Consider the following 18,800-nt stretch of genomic DNA (forward strand, 5'->3'; position numbering starts at 1 on the left):
AACCAATAAAAATGACTAATATTGCATCAATATTCCTCTCCCCTTCAGTAGAAATGCCTCTAATAACACATTTATGAGTACCCACACTGCTTGCCCTTTGCAGCTACCCTTGGCTGCCAGTTGGGAAGAGATATATATTCTCTACCTCTGACAGTTATTACATTTTATAAAGAAAAATCAAGTCACTAAAGAGTTTTCTGACAACTGATAAGGTCTAGCTATTCTTTTACAGTCCCTTCCTTACATAAGGGGCTGAGCTGCTCAACTGGAAATACTTGCTGTCGGCTGATACTTGACATGGGAAAGGTTGAGCTGTAGAACTGGAAGCGTATTTTTTTGTGAAATTTGTGCTATTTATTGTTTTAGAATGGGCATATTTTTCACCAACTTGACTGAAGGTTTGCCAAAGCAGGCTCCGTGATGAGTCTTCTCTTTCAAAATGTTGTAGCTCTTTGGTCACAGCACGAAAATTAAGTAAATCTGTTTGGTTAAACAAGTAAGTGACCCCAAACCCAAACCTTCCCAGAGAAAGGGACCCTAGCAGGATATTAAACCAATTTCATGGATGAGAAACTGAGAAGGACCTGAGCTATGGTTCTGCCAGACCTTACAGAAGTGGTTAGTCCAACTAATATGTGTCGTTCCACTGAAGTCAGCTGGACTATTCCCAGTAACGGAGCGAAAGCACATAGGTAAATATTTGCAGGATTAGGGCCCAAGTGATTAGCCTTTTGATGTAGCAGGCTGCATCATTTCCAGTGCACGAGGAGTCCCATTGAAGGCAGCCAGATTTTTTTCTTTAGAAAAGGTAGCAACCGCAGTTAATGCGAGGGAACGCAGAGGAGTCAATCGGGACTGTGCACACGCTGAAGAGTTAGGTACCTGCTGCACCGCAGCCTGCCTGAGAGATTAAGGGTGGGAATTTCAAAGGCATCAAAGGCCCAACTCACGCTGAAAATCAGTTGATTCACAGGCTTAAAGGCACACGTTAAGCTGAAATGGGGGCTTTTGAAAATTCAGCCCAGAAGAGCTAGCGTTCCCTCTCCTCAAAGCCTGCTTGCTAGCCAGCAACTGCCCTCCTTCCAGCTCCCTCTGAAGACTGAGCTGCTTTGCCCACCATACAGAAAGGCAGGAGCTGTCTGTGTGGGGTCCAGGCTGATGTATTGCCTTCCCTGCTCACAAACTATCAGGGCTGAGAGCTGTTACCTGTTGACACAGCACTTGCCTACTCAGCAAGCTTACTGTGTTCCTATAACTCAGCAACAGCTTTTGGGGATGTTTGTGCTTACACAGAAAAATACTATTAAAGTCTTGCCCCCTTCCTATTAAGCTCGCTCCAACCCTGGTAATTGCTTTCCCTCCTGCAAGCACAGTAGCAGCAGCATACGTGATTTAGTAGCCTTGGGAGCCAGTGTGTGTTCCTGGTCAGCTCGTGTGCCTGCCTGCATTACAGGGGTAGGTGTATTTTAATTCTCCAGAGGAAGGAGGAGGGAAAGATTACCAAAGTGGCACCAAATCCATCTACACAGACTGAAAAGCAGGAAGCCAGGAAGGCTTTTTTAACCCTTAGTGGCTGGAGCTGTGTCCTCCCTTTCAGCAGCTGGAAAAAATAAGCATTGCTTTGTAAGCTTATTTTTTGTTCCTGAAGGGCTTGTGCTCAAGCTCAGATACAAAACAATTCACGTCCATCTAATGTGCAGGCACAGAGCAGCCTCAAATATGCAGGAGCAGCTCTCAGAGACAGCTCTCTAACATACATCACCCTCGTGAGTGCACAGTGGAGGGAAGGATGTGGGTCCCTATCCCCACAGCAAGGCAGGAGTTCGAAGGAAAACCTGATGGAGGAAACAGAAGATACTTTGTACAAAGGCACAGGGCAAGGAACTAAGCTGGGCATCTGGGATGCTGTTAATGGAAAGGTGCCAAAGGCAAACCTTGAGAATGAAACTTGAGAGGAAATTAAGGAAAAGAAGATGCTGAGTTAGGTGCTAAAAGACACCAAAACCATCTATCCACAGATAAGGACAAGGGACAACAACACTTGTAACAGTGCAGCTCAAGAGGAGATTTCTAGTTGCAGAAGGCTCAGCCAAAAAGCTTGGTAATTGATAGCATTGCATGAACAAGATCCTTCTTCCCTGAATATCTCAGGTCCCTCCAGAATCCCAGAAGGAACAAACGGAGTCCAGTAGGAGCAAGTCTTCAGTGTTTGGTTTAGCTGCAGAGATGCAAACCCTTCAGGGTGGCTGAAGCTATGGCAACAGAGGCTTCCAGCTCTCAAGGTCACCAAGATGGCCTTCCAGTTTGGGGAAAGAAGGCAGCTCTCCGCCAGCCCTGCCTCTGAACTGGTGTGCATGCACACCACAGTGTGTTAACTTTACATCACCAGAATTTTGTTCCAGGTCTCTGAAAACTCATTAAGATGAAACTTTTGAGTTTGCTGCTTCAGAATAATTCACCTATTCTAGGAAAGTATTGAGTCAGCCAACAAAAACTCGCACTGCCACTGCAATCTCTCTCTGTACGTTGAAATCCTATGCCACGCATTGCTCAGTGCTGAGAACATGCCCCTCTGTACAGCTCAAACTCTGTCCTGACCTGTTAATCTGCTCTTACCTTCTCTGTGAGCGTGTGATGGTAAGAAGTATTTATCAAGTACTACACTGAGGCCATTTTATTAGGCTACACAGCACGTGCTGTAGCTATTTAAGTCATTATCCTGAATTGCTCAGCAGGTTGTAAAGGTCCTGCTGCTGAAGGCTAGCTGAGAGAGCTACTGTCTATCTCTGTTATTTTAAGTATTAGTTGTATGTTGGTGCGTCTTCTGGAGATAGAAGGCACTCATCTTTTTACCAGATGACTGTGGTTAGTCAAGGTATTGCTATGCAGAGTCAGGCCATTATTATGCACAGCATAACACAGCCACACTAGGCTAGGTGTCAACAGAGAATTACAAAGGGTATTTTGACCCGCACATACAGATCAGCTAGCTGGCAAAAACACCTGGTTTGTGCCTGCTAGCAATTTCTGTGTGTAAGGGGAATGAATGCCCTCTGAAGTAGGCTCTACTGCCACTGCAAAATAACACAAATAAGGTAAATATGTGGAACTCACACAGAGACTTCGCTGTATAGCTTACCATCAAGGAAAAGGGAAAAAATCCCAACCCTGCAAGAATTTTGTGCCCATTAAGATGGGCAAGGAGGCAGGTACTCAAGTCTGTTTTCGTGATAGCTACGGCCAGTCTTTCTTTCTTTCTTGCCCAGGAAGACAGTGATTACTGCAATGGGAAACCAAGCTGGAGGAGTGTTACTTATGATACTAGTGACAGAGCAGACAGTAGAAAAGTGAGAGGCTCTACTATGTCTTTGGGTTGGAAAGCAGGTAAAAAAAAAAAGGTTTAATTTAGTCAAAATATTCCTTTTTTATTTGAGTATTTAAAAATTTTTCCTATTGCTTAGTTTGAAAGAAGAAAAAATTTCATTAAACCAGAAAACAAAAGTCTGAGACTTAATTAGTTAATCTCCTAACATTTTCTTCCCCTTAAAAAAAAGTCAAAACTTTTGGCAATTTTAAAGCTTCCCTCCCTAGATTACACTGCATGTGGGATATTACAAAAAAAACCCTCAGTGTATCCTGTAAAAAGTCTTGGTTTTGATAAATTGACTTTTTAATCAGGAGTTTGACCCTGAATCTCCGACCATGCCTCAAGATGGTTCCTGTGGAATTGTCCCTGAGGTCCCTCCTCTGTAATTTCACCCCTGGCACAGGGACGGGGCCCAGTAGATGGCCCCCTTTGACAAGGCTCCATGGAGCAGCTCTTTCAGAGCCTACCTCAACGCCACCTCCCCAGCTCCTTCACCCAACAGGTGAAGCTTTTAGATGACAATTGATTTGAAAAAGATTACACCAAACTACTCTCATCCTCGGGGTAAAACACATGTGGGCGAAGAACGAGCAAAATGCTGGCCTGCCTGCTCTGTCAGCTGGTATTGCATAAACATCCTACTTGAACATCTGTGTTTTTCATCAGGTAAAGGGAAATTCTGCCTGTATCACACAGAATTCTTTGCATTTTTCTTTTGACAATAAAGAAGTTGCATCTCCTGTAGCGGAAAAGCTCTCTTTGCTCCTCTGCTAAGACTGAGAGGCTCTTCTGTCTGAGCAAATCCAACCTGCTACAGCAGTATCATGTTTTATCAGCATCACCAGTCTTTCTCAAACTGAGACTTACGAACTCTTGCATCTTTGAAGGATCTGCTACTTCTCACAACCACAAGTACCTTTAATCTCTCTTCACTGAACCATCGGTAAAGCAAACATTTTAGTCTCATGGGTCAAAGAGAAATTTGTAACCCCGTAGGAAATAAGAGAAGGAGGTGCTGTAGCCAGCTCAGGAGCTGATCCAACCTCAATGAAGTTAATCCAAAGACACCACGGGTTATCAAAAAGATGGAATCAGGAAGTTAACTGTGACTGATCCACTGCCATATTGTTTCTCTATTCTAGTCTTGAAAAAGCTAAAATTACTAGGCTGTCACTCACAACATGTTTCACATTATTCCTTATTTTTCACCCCCACACCACTGCTACTGCCCAATAGCATAATATTTGCATAAACATGGGCAAGACAACACATTTTGCGCAGTTTCATGTTAGACTCAGTCATGGATCCTGAACATTTCAGCACCAATTACGACAAGGCATAGACCTCACTGCCACTCCTATTTTTCTTGGAGACAAAAAATACATGAGTAAGAAAACTAGGAGATACTTTCCTAAATGTGATGCACTTTCAATAAAACAAACAAATTCATCTTTGGCAGGGGCAAAGTTAATTGGCATTAAATGCTGATACGGCTTCCTTGGCTGAAAGCGAGACTCTTACTCTGTCTGAGAATCTGGTCTTGTATCTACCCAGGTCAGAAGGCTCTGAGCAGGCTGATTTTGCTCTCCCTGAGACTTTAACCAAAAATTCCCATTCTGACATACTGTTTTCCATCTGTGTCTCTATACCCCTAATTCTCCACTCGCTCTGGTTATATCTGCATGGACAATTTAACTCACTCTGGAACTCCAGAAAGTGCCTTAGAGCAGCCCGTGTCCATGCAAAATGTCTCTACATTGCTTAGAAATTAAATCTAGCTCTTAAGCTTCGGCCTTCCAGGAATGCTGTAGTCCTGGCACTCTGTATAGATATGCCATATGGATACAAAAAGTAGCCAGGGATCTGATCCCAGGCAGGAACGTGTCCTGAATATGCTTTAGTTATATGAAAGCCAGTTCATTTATGTAAGCCTGGCTCCTGGGACTACTTTCCTAACCCCTCGGCAGACCTTGCCCAAACATTTAAATACCCCAAACTCCCAACTTGATTTCCAGACATTTTCCAGAACTTTGTTCTGCCTGTCTCCCTGGAGAGGTGCTGAGTGAAGAAGCTGGTCAAATGGCAGCCAAGGTGAGGCAGAGGAGACTACTGTTCGATGAAGTGGCCCTTCCTTCCACCCTACTTTGGGTTCAAGACGATACCCAGAGGGTAAGTTTAAGTACTTGCACATGATTTTTCAAAGCTTGGGACCAGCACCATGGAGCTGCAAATAGCTCCCATGACTCTTGAGACAGATGTCTGCCTCCTTGCTGCCTAGCTTCAAAACCTTAGTCCTTAGTTTTCAGTAATAATTTTGTATCTTCTTTTGTACCTTCTTTTCCTTTAAAAGCCCTGGAAAAGGGGACTCTCTATTCTAGTCCTGATTTCCACTCTGACTTTTACCCCACCCTTTCTGGAAATATACTTTCTTCTGCCTGCCAAACTAAGGAATACTGCAGCAATTATTATTTTTTTAAGCTGAAATATGTGATGCTGTCCTGTGATCAGTTCCCCATTACAATAATTTCATTCATGGTGAGCTTGAATTTGGGAAGCACTTAGCTCTCTCTGCCTGGTGGAGCTCACCAGTAAGGGAAAAGGGAATGGAAAGCAGAGGTGGTTGGTGGGAGGCAGGTTGAAATTGCAGTCCTAGACACCTGAATCGAACAGCTCTACTTTACAGATCTTTAGCTCCTTGAGGCCAAATGCATCTCATCTGTTCTGTTCGTATTTGCAGCGTTCCACTTTTCACCGCAGCACAGAGATGCAGAGATAAAGATAACACCAATGATTAAAGTAAAATCTGCCATGGAGCATGTCCTAAATAAGAAATAATAAGTCTCTCCTGACAGTACTGGAAGGATAAGGTTAAAAAATTCCTAGCTCAGTTACCCGCATAAAGATGGTATAATTATTCAGCTGTTTGCACAGCTACTTCTCCGCAACTTAGAAAACTGAGTGATATTTTGTGACTGGCATCAGATGGGAAACCTAGAGTGCCTGCATGTGATGAAAGGTGCTGAAAAGACAGTCCTGGAAAATGAAGTCCTGTCTCATGCACAGTAGATGATCAGCAGTGGCAGCTGTCCTGTGCCGCACTGCTTACTTGGGAGAGCTAATTCTCTGAGGAGCAAACTCCTCACCACAGCCTTTATAGCCTCTATGCCTCTCTACAGAGTCAGTCAAAAAGCCATCAGTTTCTGCCACGTAGATGACAATGGTTCTGGGATGTTTTGAAAACACAGTCAGAGCTGAGCAACCCTCATGCAAATGTGTTTACTCTTATTGAGTGTTTATACCACAAAGTTAAATGTTTTCAGGACCTTTTTATAGAAAATACCATGTATTAAAGGTGTTATTTAATGCTCTTTACAGATGCTTGGATCACTTAGAAAGAGAAAAGGCCATTTTAAACTACCTTCCTTTCAAGCTCTTCTTATTGTCTTTGCTTTAAATAGCTATCTGACTTAAAGGGGATCATTACCACAGAACTTCTAAAACAGTCTTCTAAAACAGTGCTGTGAAATAGAAAAAACTATTATTTGCTCTTAGAGATGAGAAACCATGGTACAGGGAGACTGTGACAGCTCTCCAGGATCACACAGCAAATGTATAGTGTGGTAGGGAACATAACCAGGTCTGCAGGCTCCCCAGCTAGTATGTTGCCCTCCTCATTCTCTTTCCCCCCAAATGAGAAACCTGGGTGCTAGGATCCAACCGTATCTCCTGGGACCCTACAGCTCTTCTCTGTCTCTTTTTCTCATCAACAGAGAGAAGAGCAGAGCTGCTGCTCACCTGGTGGGTGCATGCTTCTGCTCCTCCTCTTCGTCGGTGTCGCTGCTGATAGTGATGACACTCACTGCGGGGCTAGGGGTGTCGGGAATGATTATCGTCTGCCGCTGCCGCTCCCGCGTGGTGCTGGTGGCCACGTCGCCCCAGCCGCAGGTGACGGAGGTGCTGCAGGCAGGGCTGTTGTGCACCATGGCACAGCGAGGCGGCGTGTTTTCCTTCACTCGTTTCGACCGCTGAGGCGAGCTGATGGACTGAGAGGATGAAACTTCGTAGGTGGATGCGTTTCTGGAAACAGGAAAGGCCATTAGTTGGTTAAATCTCAGCTTGCTCGGTTGCCTGTTGCCACAGCTTTTGGTTCCTGGCCTCTCATTCTCTCACACTGATTTATGGAGTCTGGGAAAACTGCAAAATTGGCATGGTCGCCTCTTCAAATGTCAGAGTGCCTCACATGACTTATTCTTATAATTGGCTGAAAAGTACCTTCTTTTAGTAAAAAACTCAATTTTGTGTTCCCCATAAATTTCCAAATGAGAAATGCTGCCTCCCAGGAGTCCCTGGCTACAGCTTGTGCTGGGAAGTAGAGGCTGCTCACACAGCCCAGACATACAAAACACAGGCGGGCACAGAGCGCCTGCCACAGCAGGAAAAAGTGCACAAACGATAGATAATTCCTTTCTCCTGTACCTGATGAACTGCAAGGATGTGTTGTGACCAGGTCTTTGTTTCTGGCTAGAAAAAGCTAGAAGTAAAATTAGAATTTATTGTGGAAAACAACAGTCATTTATCAGGAAAACTGATTTTCTTAGCTGAAAATTTAATTTTCCATTTAAGATTTTTTTTTTTTTCAATGAACGTTTCCTGCCCAGTGCTTCATCCTCTAAAGTAGTGGAGTCCCATGGATTAGGGTACCCAGATGGGAAGGCAGACACTCAGTTTCATTTCATTCCCATGTGAGGCAGCAGATACAGCACATATAAATCAGAAAAAAAAAAAAAAAAAAAATCTTTCTGTTAACACAGTGAAAAAAGAACCCAAGCCCTGTTTTTTCCCCATTCATCCTATTTCAGTTTCCCTGCCTGAAAGTTGTAAAGGACCCACCTGGGTAAGAGATCTAAGCACTGAATCTGTCCACCAAACAGTGCAGCACAGGTTTGCAGATGTATTTACCAAAGCCCATTGACTAAAGCTCATTTCATTCATTTCCCACATTTTCTTTCTTTTTTTCTTTTTTTTTTTTTTTCAAAAAAAGCCACTTGCATTTATTCTGCTCATTGCAAAACATTTGCAGATTCAAAAAAAAAAAAAAAAAGGAGAAAAACAAAACCAAAAAAACAAAGTTCTTGTTTTGTTCTACAGTCAGGTCTGGGTTGCATTTCCAGTGTGGCCTGAAAGCTAACAAAAGGAATAGGTAGCATCTATCACAAGGAAGTCATTATGGACATATCGCACTACACCAACTTACACAGGGTCTTTTGCATAACAAATGACTGCACAGGAGCATTTGCTGTGCCTTCTGAATACCAATGAGCAGCCAGGAGGAGCACGTTCCTCGTTTGGCTACAAAAGCTCCACAATTAATGGAAACGTACAGCCCTAGAAATCCACTGCTCCGTCAGTGTCCAACTCCTCCTGGACACAGGCACCCTGCCCCGGCAGAGGGGAGGAAGAGGGGAGGCCCCACACGGGCACATTTGTTGCGACAGGCACGTTATTTTGCTGGCTTGCTGGGGCCGTAGCTGCCTCTGCTCTACATTACGAATGGACTAAGACAGCTGGAGCCCACCCAAAGTAAATGCAACATTAGAGAGCAGATAAATGAGAAGGATTTAAACAGTGGCCTCTTAACTAGAGTCAAATTGGTTGTGAACTCCAAGCTCCGCTGGCCCCAGTCCAGTCACCCAGGAAAACCACAAGCTCCTGTTTTTGCCACTGCATGACTGGTGACCCATTTTGGTTCTCTCCCCTGCACTGTTTCTTTCTTGCTTTTTTTTTGAAAACAGGAATGTAGCTCAGCGGAGGTGCTAGTTTCACAGCCCAGAAGACTTTCCCCTGAACAGTTGCACGTAACTCTTAAATGGCCTTGTCCTCTAAGCAAGGCCACATGGCTGTGACAGGCAGTGCAGTCACCCCACCATTTTGGTTGTCCCACATAACATAACATGAACGAACACCCACTCTCCTTGCAGAGCCAAATGCTCCTACCTCCAGTTGATAGACTGCCCCTGCATGAGATGCCCTTATAAAATGATCTCTGTTTTATCACAGAATCATCTAGGTTGGAAGAGACCTCCAAGATCACCGAGTCCAACCTCTGACCTAACACTAACAAGTCCTCCACTAAACCATATCACTGAGCTCTACATCTAAACGTCCTTTAAACACCTCCAGGGATGGTAACTCCACCACTTCCCTGGGCAGCCCATTCCAGTGTCTAACAACCCTTTTAGTAAAGAAGTTCTTCCTAATATCCAACCTAAACCTCCCCTGGTGCAACTTTAGCCCATTTCCCCTCGTCCTGTCACCAGGCACATGGGAGAACAGACCAACCCCCACCTCACTACAGCCTCCTGTAAGGTACCTGTAGGGAGCAATAAGGCTGCCCCTGAGCCTCCTCTTCTCTCTTATGTTGCCATGATCAGAAAATGGCCAGTGTGGGTGCCCACCGCTGCAATGTGCTGTTGTTGATAGGGACCAGCTAAGGAGCTAGAGAGCTTGAAGGCAGCCTACAGCCACCCCAGTCCTCTGCTCAATAGGGCATCAAACTCTGAAGACAGATAACAATCCAATTGTTTTTGAAAGGCTCAGTCTTACATGCAGACATCAGGGACGTGTTCCTGCCCCCATGGACCTGTCGTCACAAAAGTAACCTGTGGGCAGTGGAACCAGCTGTATTTTACCCCACAGGCATCGGTACACACCACCCCTGTCAGCACGCCTGCCTTTCGGGGCTGTAACCAGCACCAGGCGGGTAGGACCTCCCTCCTGCTGCCCACTGAGGACCATCCTTCCTCCTGCTGCCCACCCGGGGCTCACTCACCGTGGCGCCGACTGGTGCTGCTTACTCTTCCTGGCGGAGGTGGCGGCGGCGGCGGGCGGCTGGCGCATGACGTGAGCGACACCCACGTTGACGGGCTGGGCTGCGGGGAGAGTCACATGGCTAGCTAACAGCGCGGGCTGCTGCATGATGGGGTTATAGTGGCTGCCGTGAGCGTGGGTGTTTCTGCAAAGGGGGGAGACAGGGACACGTTTAAAATGCGACCGGCGGCTCTTCGGCAGGCTCTCTCGCAGGCTCCCACCGCCTTCACCGAGGCCCCGCCTCGGGGCTCTTCAGTCTTTGTCAGCTCCTTTCTGGGTTTTGCCCAGAAAGGAGCGTTTCCCCCCAAGGAAGCGCCATGGCACAGCGCTGGGCTGCAAGGATGGAGGACAGAGAAGCTGCCCGCAGCTCTGACTGGGGAGGTCACAATTTATTGTGTGGTTGTGGGGTGCTGGGGGCACAGGCTGAAGCCCCCATTCCTTCCCCTCCTGCTCCACAGCCTCACAAGGCCAAGGCCAGTGGTGTTCTCCAGCACTGATGACTGCTGCACAGTGCCCTGAGGAATATTCCATGAGGAATAGGAGGAGGCTGGAGAGGATGGCAGGGCTGGAAGCAGGCTGGGAGAAAATTTCACAGAATCACAGAATTGAAGGAGCTGCCAAAGCAGGTTCCTTAGAGCAGGCTGCCCAGGTAGGCATCCAGACGGGCCTTGAATATCTCCAGAGAAGGAGACCCCACAACCTCCCTGGGCAGCCTGTTCCAGTGCTCTGTCACCCTCACCGTGAAGAAGTTCTTTCGCACGCTGCTGCGGAACTTCCTGTCATCCATGTTGTGGCCATTGCCCCTTGTCCTGTCCCCACAAACCACCAAAAAGAGGTTGGCCAAATCCCTCTGCCTCCCACACCTCAGGTATTTATACACATTGATGAGACCAAATTGAGACGAGATTTGGTCCTACAATGATGCACTCTTGGTGTCCACATGGGATACCTGAGAGCGCTCCATGACAGCAAATAAGCTGCTGAATCTCCACTGTCAGAGACAACCCTCATACCCTCAATACCAGCTCTTGAACACAGCCTCTACCAGAAGCTGACCCACTCCGGAGGCCACCACTCACACACTCACACACGCTGCCTGTCTCACGGGCACCTACGCACGTCCTCCACGTGCCTCCAGTTTACCTCCAGTCTGCCAGCGGCTGGGTGCCTGCCATGGACTCCGGGATGACGGTCGCGTGCTGGACAGAAGTGTGGGTGGCCACCCCGGTCAGCTGCTGCCAGGCGGGGGGGAGCAGGATCTGCTGTGTGCCGCTGGGCCATGCTTGCTGTCGGCCAGAGGAAAAAGTATTTCTTAGCAAAATTCGCCATACGCTGCACATAAGTGATTATCCATACCCAGCTGAGGCTCCTCACAATAATAATGATCGTAACACCTAGCTCTTAGTGTTTTTCAGTCATAGATCAAGAATAGTTTTAGGAAATATGACAAAATAGTGAAGTTATCAATAGAGAGAGCACAAGAGAGAGAAAATTTCCCTGCCTTCCAAGCAGCAGCTGTGTTTCAGGGTAAACTAGGAATGGGAGGGACTGAAACTGCATTTCAACCCAAACATCCAACGCATTAGCACCTTTTAATTTTGACGGTTCGGATCAGCTGGGCACTACGGTCTCATCAAGTGCCACTTTCCCCCCCTGTGCCAGCCAATTTTTCTTTCCACCTCAACAGACCCTAAAGGACTTCGGGAACTTAACGCAGCTTAAAACAAGAAAGAACTTTTCAGGGATCAGAGAACAAGGGGTTGCAAGGCTTCTGCAAGGAGGAAAAGAAGAGGAATTTGGGAGCACTGAAAGGGGGGACATATCAGCCACCAAGCATTCCACAGAAGGGACATCTTCCTGCATGGGCTAAGGTGCCCAGTAGCCTTAGGTCCAGCTGACCAGGACCCCTGGCCGAAGGAGAATGCAGCTATGCATGGCTACTCATCACGTGCCTGTCCTCTCCGTGCACTCTCTGGCTTTTTCTCAGCAGCTGCCCTGCTTGCAGGGTGGAGATCTCTGCCCTGCGAGGTGAGCCATCGCTCTGCTATGCCATCATCCCTCTTGTCATCCCGCTCCAGTGACTCCACACACGAGTCGAGCTGTTTTTTGGCTCGGTCACATTCCAGTTCCTTCAGAGTGAAACCTTCTTTGCTGTGTGCTGCCAGGGCTGGGGAACACAGGGGCACTGGCTACAACCCTCCTTAGGCCCATGTTGTATAACCTCCCGAGGAGGCCAAATTTTAATGAGGGGAGTCTTTGTCCAGGCATGCATGCATTAGTCCTCATCTCCATCCTCACAAGAATCCTGTAATTTATCCTTCTAATCCCCCTCTGCCATCCTCTGTAAAAAAATTGAACTTTTCCCAGTTCTGCTCCAAACTTTGACCATCTTGTAAACGATCCATGTTGCTAAGTTAGACAAAAAGGCTGCTGTGACGAGGCTTCTCTGCAACATCTAAAAAGAAAGGACTGTCACAGGGCTCCTGACAGCTCTGCATCGCAGACACTACAGCCACAGACTGACAGCCTGGTGCTGGTCAGAGCAAGTAGGAGGAAACGACAGAGAGGCAAAAGATCAGGGAGGAAAAAAAAGCTTTTTTTTTTTTTTTTTAATCCTGCTTTGATTTAAAAGTAGAGATTCAGCTACTGTTGTGCTCAGTCCCAAGGGACCACCTGGATTTACCTGCAGAGAAAAGTGCTTCCTCCCTTTTCAGCAAGAGAACTGAACATATCCAAACTCCTTCCCCTCTTGCAGAGCACAGATTTAGATTCAGTGCCAGGGTCCAGGCACAAATTCCTCACTTATTAGGTAAGGACCACTGAATCATTTAATCTGAAGGTAAGACTTGTCTAGGCTGATCCACCAGCGCTGCGCGCGGTGCTTACACACGGGAGGCTTGTGCCTGCAGCCTCAATCTGCTCCCAGTTACTGCATTATTGTGAAATTGTGCCGCTGTGGCCGAGTGCAGCGCTGGCCCCTGCTCCCCAGAGGTGGTACGGCCCCTGGTGCGACTGAGCTCCCGCTCCTGGTGTAAACAAGAACAACTAATGGAATAAACGTGTTTCTTCTGAAAGCTGGTGGCAGGACCTCCATGGGAAGAAGCATCGCTGGGAAGGAGTTAAAACGCGAGAAACTCAAGAATTCAGGGCACTGTTCAAGGACAGGGGACAGTTCTGGGTCACATCATGGAAGCCTGCCAAAAAATTGTATGGCTTTGTCCCTTTTGAGATCTGAAGCTGCAGAGAGGTACTAGGAAAGACAGGATCAGTCCTCTTTCACTCGTCTTTGTGCATACAGCATTTGGACAAACTTGCTTGGGAGGCTGGAAACAAACCCAGAGAAGTAACAAGTTACTTTCACCACCGGCTCAGCACCTCGCAGGCTGCTTGCTTTGTCTAACTCCACATCACAGGCTGCACACATGCAGCTGCCAGAGACAGTGCTCGACATCCATCACCGCCTCTGCCGTGGGTCCATCCAGCTGCTGGAACCCTTTCCCCTGCCCTGCCTCCAGGAGTGCCAGCCTCACACAAAACACACAGGGAGCGCTGGATGCCAGCTGCACTGGGATGCAGTAAAGCTTTGCCAGTATCTTCCTGATGTGGGCGAGCAGAGCAACCCATGTCGGGTGGGCAGCAGAGGAGGGCCTGATGGCACCGCACAGTGCTGGGGCGTGAGGAGTGGGTGGAAGGACAGAAGTGGGCTCTGGAGGCAGCAGGCTCTTTGCTGGGGACTGTCCCTCTCGTAGTTGGAGCAAATGCACAGGTCGGGCTGAACAGCGTTAGATAAGCAGCTGTGCATGAGAGGGATAGCTCTCAGCTGAGAGAGAGAAGCACAGCCATCCAGAGATCAGATGTGACTACAATGCATTACAAAGGAGCTGTGTTTTTCCATTCAGGAAACTGGAATTGGGTACAGATTTGTTTATCGGCCCAGCTGCTCAGCCCAAACCGAGCGAGGCCTGCGGACACCAGATGCCACCAGCATCAATCAGAGTGCCTTGCCATCAGAGCAGAAGCTAGTGTTTCTCATCACTTGAGACAGACAGATATATCAACAGACAGACTGCCTCTCTTCTAGTAAATGAAAAATAAAATCTATGTGAGCGAGGAGCATTTCTCAGAAACAGCTTAAATTCCATTGTCTAAGTGACAGTGCATAAAATGTCAATATAAAGTACCAGAGGGCAGCCCGAGAAACCACAGTTCCTGTAACTGGGGCAGGGCAGTGATCCGTAGCAAAACTTCTCCTGAGCACTCACTCCCAGACTGAGCAGTGACCCAAACAAGGCCACCTTGAGGAGAAAAAGGAACTGCAGGGCACAAGATCTTTCAGGATCCTGCTGTCTTCACCATGATTTAAATCTGACCCTCCTCTCTATGACTACGCTGCAGAGCACACCAATGCCACAACAACCCCAGACTCTTGCAGCCCTCAGGACAACTGCCTCTTAGGCCTTCCTTTCCCACCAAACAAGAGATGGTCCATGTAGGCTGTTACGACAGGCTTCAACTGAGGTAGATTCGATGTTTCAGCAGCCTTATGTCAAACAGACAGCCCTCTGACAAAGACTCTTTCCTTGGGAGCAGGCAGGGCATGTTATCTAATGGAAATCATGGAGGCTGCAAGCTGGGTTCTGATGTGCCTTCGCTCAGTAAGTGCAGTTAGCAGCTGGTGAAGAATCACAATTGCACCAAGTCTTATCCTGGCAATCCAGCACACGGACATAAACCTTGAAATCCGCCGGTACCTGACTGCATATGAACGAACGTGCTAGTATTGATGGCAGCATGGGAGATCAACTAATCCTAATCAACTAAACGCATTTTTGATTTGTAGGTCATCTTTTCCAGGCCCCACAACTTAATGCTAAATACAAGTTGTTTTGATTTGTTTGTTTGTTTTTCTCCCAGAAACATGTCTGATATTGGCAGACCTACCATGGCACCAACTGAAAACCAGTAAGTGCAGATGCACAAGAAGTGATAAACTACTCTTTTTTGAGGAGCTTGGGTTTCTTTTGAGAAAGTGTATGTGAACAGTGATACCTATTCTCATTTGGGTGTCTTCCTGGGAAGAACCATGCTTTTTCTGTGAGGGCAGTTTGGAGAATTGTGCCAACAGGTGCTGATGACAAGGTGAGCTCGTTGGTTGTTAGGCCCTTGCCTCTGCAGACTACATCTCTCTCATAACTTTAAAAATAAAAGTACATTTCATAAAAGGCTGCATAATTGAAGCATGGGAGGTTTTTCAGTGGCATACAATTCACCAGCACAACTTCTGGCCACAAACTGCCACTGAGACCACAAGCTGGGGATGAATGAGGGTTCCTACTGATTCTTCCTCAGCAGAGGCCTGACATGGTTTTCTCTGCCCTCAGAAAAAACTACTCTCCTCAGCTTCCAAGAGCTGAATAACACAGAAGATACCCGTTCTGCTTGGTGTCTTCAGAGCTCATTACCTGTGCGAGAAGTCCTGGCTGGATCTGCAGAGGCTGGGCCCCAGGAGCCTGAGTGACAATGGGAACGGCGTTCTCCATCCGAACGGAATACCCAGCATGCTTCGAAGGGGAGGCTTGTAACCCTGTTGCATGGGCACAGAAAGTACATCATTAGCCATCAACAGCATTGCTAGGAGTGGGAGTCTGGTTTTCAGAGGTGCCTAAAGGCACCCAATGATATCCATTTAAATCACAGTGTTTAGTCCCTCTGAAATATTGGTATTCTAGGAGTCCCACATACTCCACCCCAGTCCAAATATACCCATCAGATGCTAATAAACATGGTACATGCATGAAGGTACAGAAAAGATGTTTTCAAAGATGTTAAGGGATTAATGTATTTCATATTTTTAGGTTATCTCAAATCCAGGGGAAAAAATTCAATGCCATGTGTACAAGGAGAAAAGGAAGAGAGGGGAGGGAGTGGTTTCTCTTAGATGACTTTTCTCTGGTTTGACAACAGAAAATGGTCATTGCCAGCCAAAAAACGTTGCTATGTGAGAATGTTCTCTTGTGACCAAAGAGGGACAGTGGGATGGGCATCCAGAACTGTGCACTAACTCAGTCTTGTCTTGGATGAGTGGTTTTCCCTTGCACGGCTTCCCAGGAGTTATATTGAGAAGACTCTTATTTGGCTGTGTTTGACCTAGTGCACCTCAACCTCCAACCATTGCTGGCCTCGCTGTGCATTAGCCTAACTGAGCTGGGGAAAGCTCCCCACTCCACCACCTTAGTGCACAACACAGCCCATGCTACCTTCTCTCTTTTAGAGCTTTCTCAAGACAGCAAGCTGAAGATGTTAGCTTACATGTTCTGGCAATACGTTTCTGAAGTCAAACCCCTGAGATGCATTTTAACTATGTAGAAGAGGTCTAACTAAACTCCCCCAGTTCAAAAGAGCTTTGATAATCTTGCAGAACATTTAACAAGTGCCTAGAGACAGATGTACAGAGAGGCTTGGAAAAATGAATAGCAAAATTTGCACCACCTGAACCAAGGTCTATGTAGACCTTGTAGATTCCTACAGATAGCTGGCTAGTTTTACAAAATTACTGCAGTGTGTAGTCAAGAGAAGGACAAGTGTCTACGACTGGTCATCAACTGACTTGTCTTACGGGCAGGGTCTGCACACTGGGAGTACAGAGGCGTGATATATCAGTTGACACTAGCTAGTGCTCTTAGTGAACATGCTACTACTCCTAAATCAAGGCATCAACTCATCTCCAGAATTGCTCCTGTACAGTTATTGGAGTCACTGCCTGTGCATGTGTCTAATCCAGGCAGGAACATCAGGTATACAAACCAAGGTTTTCAGTCTGGGAGTGGACAGCAGTACCTTCCACTGGTATACACAGGCAGAGCTGTGTGCAGCAGGGAAGTGTCTGTCATGGGGGCAAGCCCTCATCCCTGCCAGCACCATGCTCCGCACTGCATTAACTTCCTGAGTTGCCCTTTTAACATCTGGGTTAACAAGAAACGATGAAGCAGTTATTTATGCCCTAATGAATTGTTATTGTGGGGGAAACTTATCAAGTTCGCCAAGGTAAGGCAGAAGATCCTCAAAATTTCTGTTCAGGGCAAAGGATGACAAATATTACAAGTTCTCCCTCACTCCCTACCCCTCCCACTGGAGATACCAGCGCCTGCCCCATTGTTTTAGACCAGCCACCTCCAACCCATGAGGTGAAGGCAACACGTTTACAAAATCCTCTGCTGTTGCAGACATTTCACCCTGTTGACATCCAAGTAGCCTGCAACAACCTCAATGCTCAGTTTTTCTTCCATATGATCTGCACTAAGGAAGCTTGTTTCAAACAAGAGCTAAATAAATGAGCAGTGGGGACAGGGCAGGGGGTGGCCAAGACCTGGTGAAGCTGTTACTTACCTTGGAAGCCTGGTGGGCAGACGATGAGAGCTTGCTGGAAGGGGTCAGGCCGGGCACAGATCTGCGCTGTTCCTGTCTGCAGGGGCATGCTCCGCTGGGCCACCGCAGCCATGGACGCCGCTGAGGGCTGGTAGAGTGCAGATTGGTAATTTAGTATGGAGACTTCGGGGTTGGCTAAGGAAATAGTGGCACTGGAGGAGGTGGGAGCCAGGTTGGTGGTCTAAAGGAATGACGGGAATTAAACAAAAACAAACAAAAAAATGAGGGAGATGGGAAAAAAGCAAAATCCAAAACTAAAATAAGAAAGTAAGATAGTGTAAGATAAAGTAAAAAAAAAATGTAAATAAAAAAAAACAGCAAACTGAAAACAAACAAAGGGTGGAGCAGGACACTGAGGAGCACAGAGATGAGGGCAGCAAGGGGGAAAGGAACATGGTTTACCCAAATAATAGCAGCTGTACCATGCCATGGGACCCATGGCTACACAGCGCTGCTGTGGACTGCTCAGAAACAGCGTGTTCTCCAAAGCAGAGCTCTAGCCCCAGCCAGACCCCAACTGGCTCTGGTTTGCAGCACGAAGAAGATGGGTTCAGAAAATGCTACTACCCTCAGATCGTGTTGTTCTCTCATCACACACACAGCTCTACAAGAAGCTCACACTGCTGAGGTAAAAGAAACTTGGCACCTCCGTTCCCTGCAAAGCCTCACCCTAAGAGGTGGATTACAGCCTTTCCTCTGCCTTGTATCTAAGCTGGTACATGCCCCTCAAATTACGTTTGAATCTGGAGGAATCAGAAGTATAACATTAGATAGCAATAATACTCTCAAAGTCCAAATTTTGCTTGGCTTGACTTTAAAACCTCTCAGAGCAGGAACTCCAGCAGGGGATGTTGCACAGTCACAAATATCAGCACAATGTTCTGCAAAACATTTAGAAATCTCATGGTGACTTGTGTATTACTTGGACCGAGTCTGCAGCAGTCGCAGACAAACAACCCCTAAACAGCTTTGCCACTGTTCTATAAAAATATGCCCTTAGCATTCAGGTCTATGCAAATAGGATCTACCACAACAGAGCCCATCTTTCTCCTCCCTGCTACCCCTCCCATCCAAACACAGCAGCACCACTGCTGGCGACGAGTCAGACAACACTTATCTCGCAGTGAATGTATGAAGAAGA

At 46.9% G+C, this 18,800-nt stretch overlaps 1 protein-coding gene across 3 annotated transcripts in view; it reads right to left on the reverse strand.

The window, feature by feature from the left end:
- Positions 1 to 18,800, reverse strand: part of HIPK2 (homeodomain interacting protein kinase 2) — a 132,518-nt gene that overhangs the window by 15,731 nt on the left and 97,987 nt on the right. For 2 of the 3 annotated variants that reach the window (XR_014316766.1, XM_082751757.1), the window contains exons 8-12: positions 17,621 to 17,840; positions 15,697 to 15,818; positions 11,378 to 11,520; positions 10,197 to 10,379; positions 7,163 to 7,444 (exon numbers count right to left, since the gene is read on the reverse strand). Coding sequence is in view for 2 of the 3 variants with exons in the window: in XM_082751757.1 (XP_082607883.1) it covers positions 7,163 to 7,444; positions 10,197 to 10,379; positions 11,378 to 11,520; positions 15,697 to 15,818; positions 17,621 to 17,840 (950 nt within the window). In the remaining variant the exon portion in view is untranslated. The remainder of the gene's footprint in view (positions 1 to 7,162; positions 7,445 to 10,196; positions 10,380 to 11,377; positions 11,521 to 15,696; positions 15,819 to 17,620; positions 17,841 to 18,800) is intronic. The other variant, XM_082751758.1, reaches the window with a different exon arrangement.

Source organism: Aythya marila, assembly GCF_965140915.1.
Source record: "Aythya marila genome assembly, chromosome: 1".
Taxonomy (NCBI): Eukaryota; Metazoa; Chordata; class Aves; order Anseriformes; family Anatidae; genus Aythya; species Aythya marila.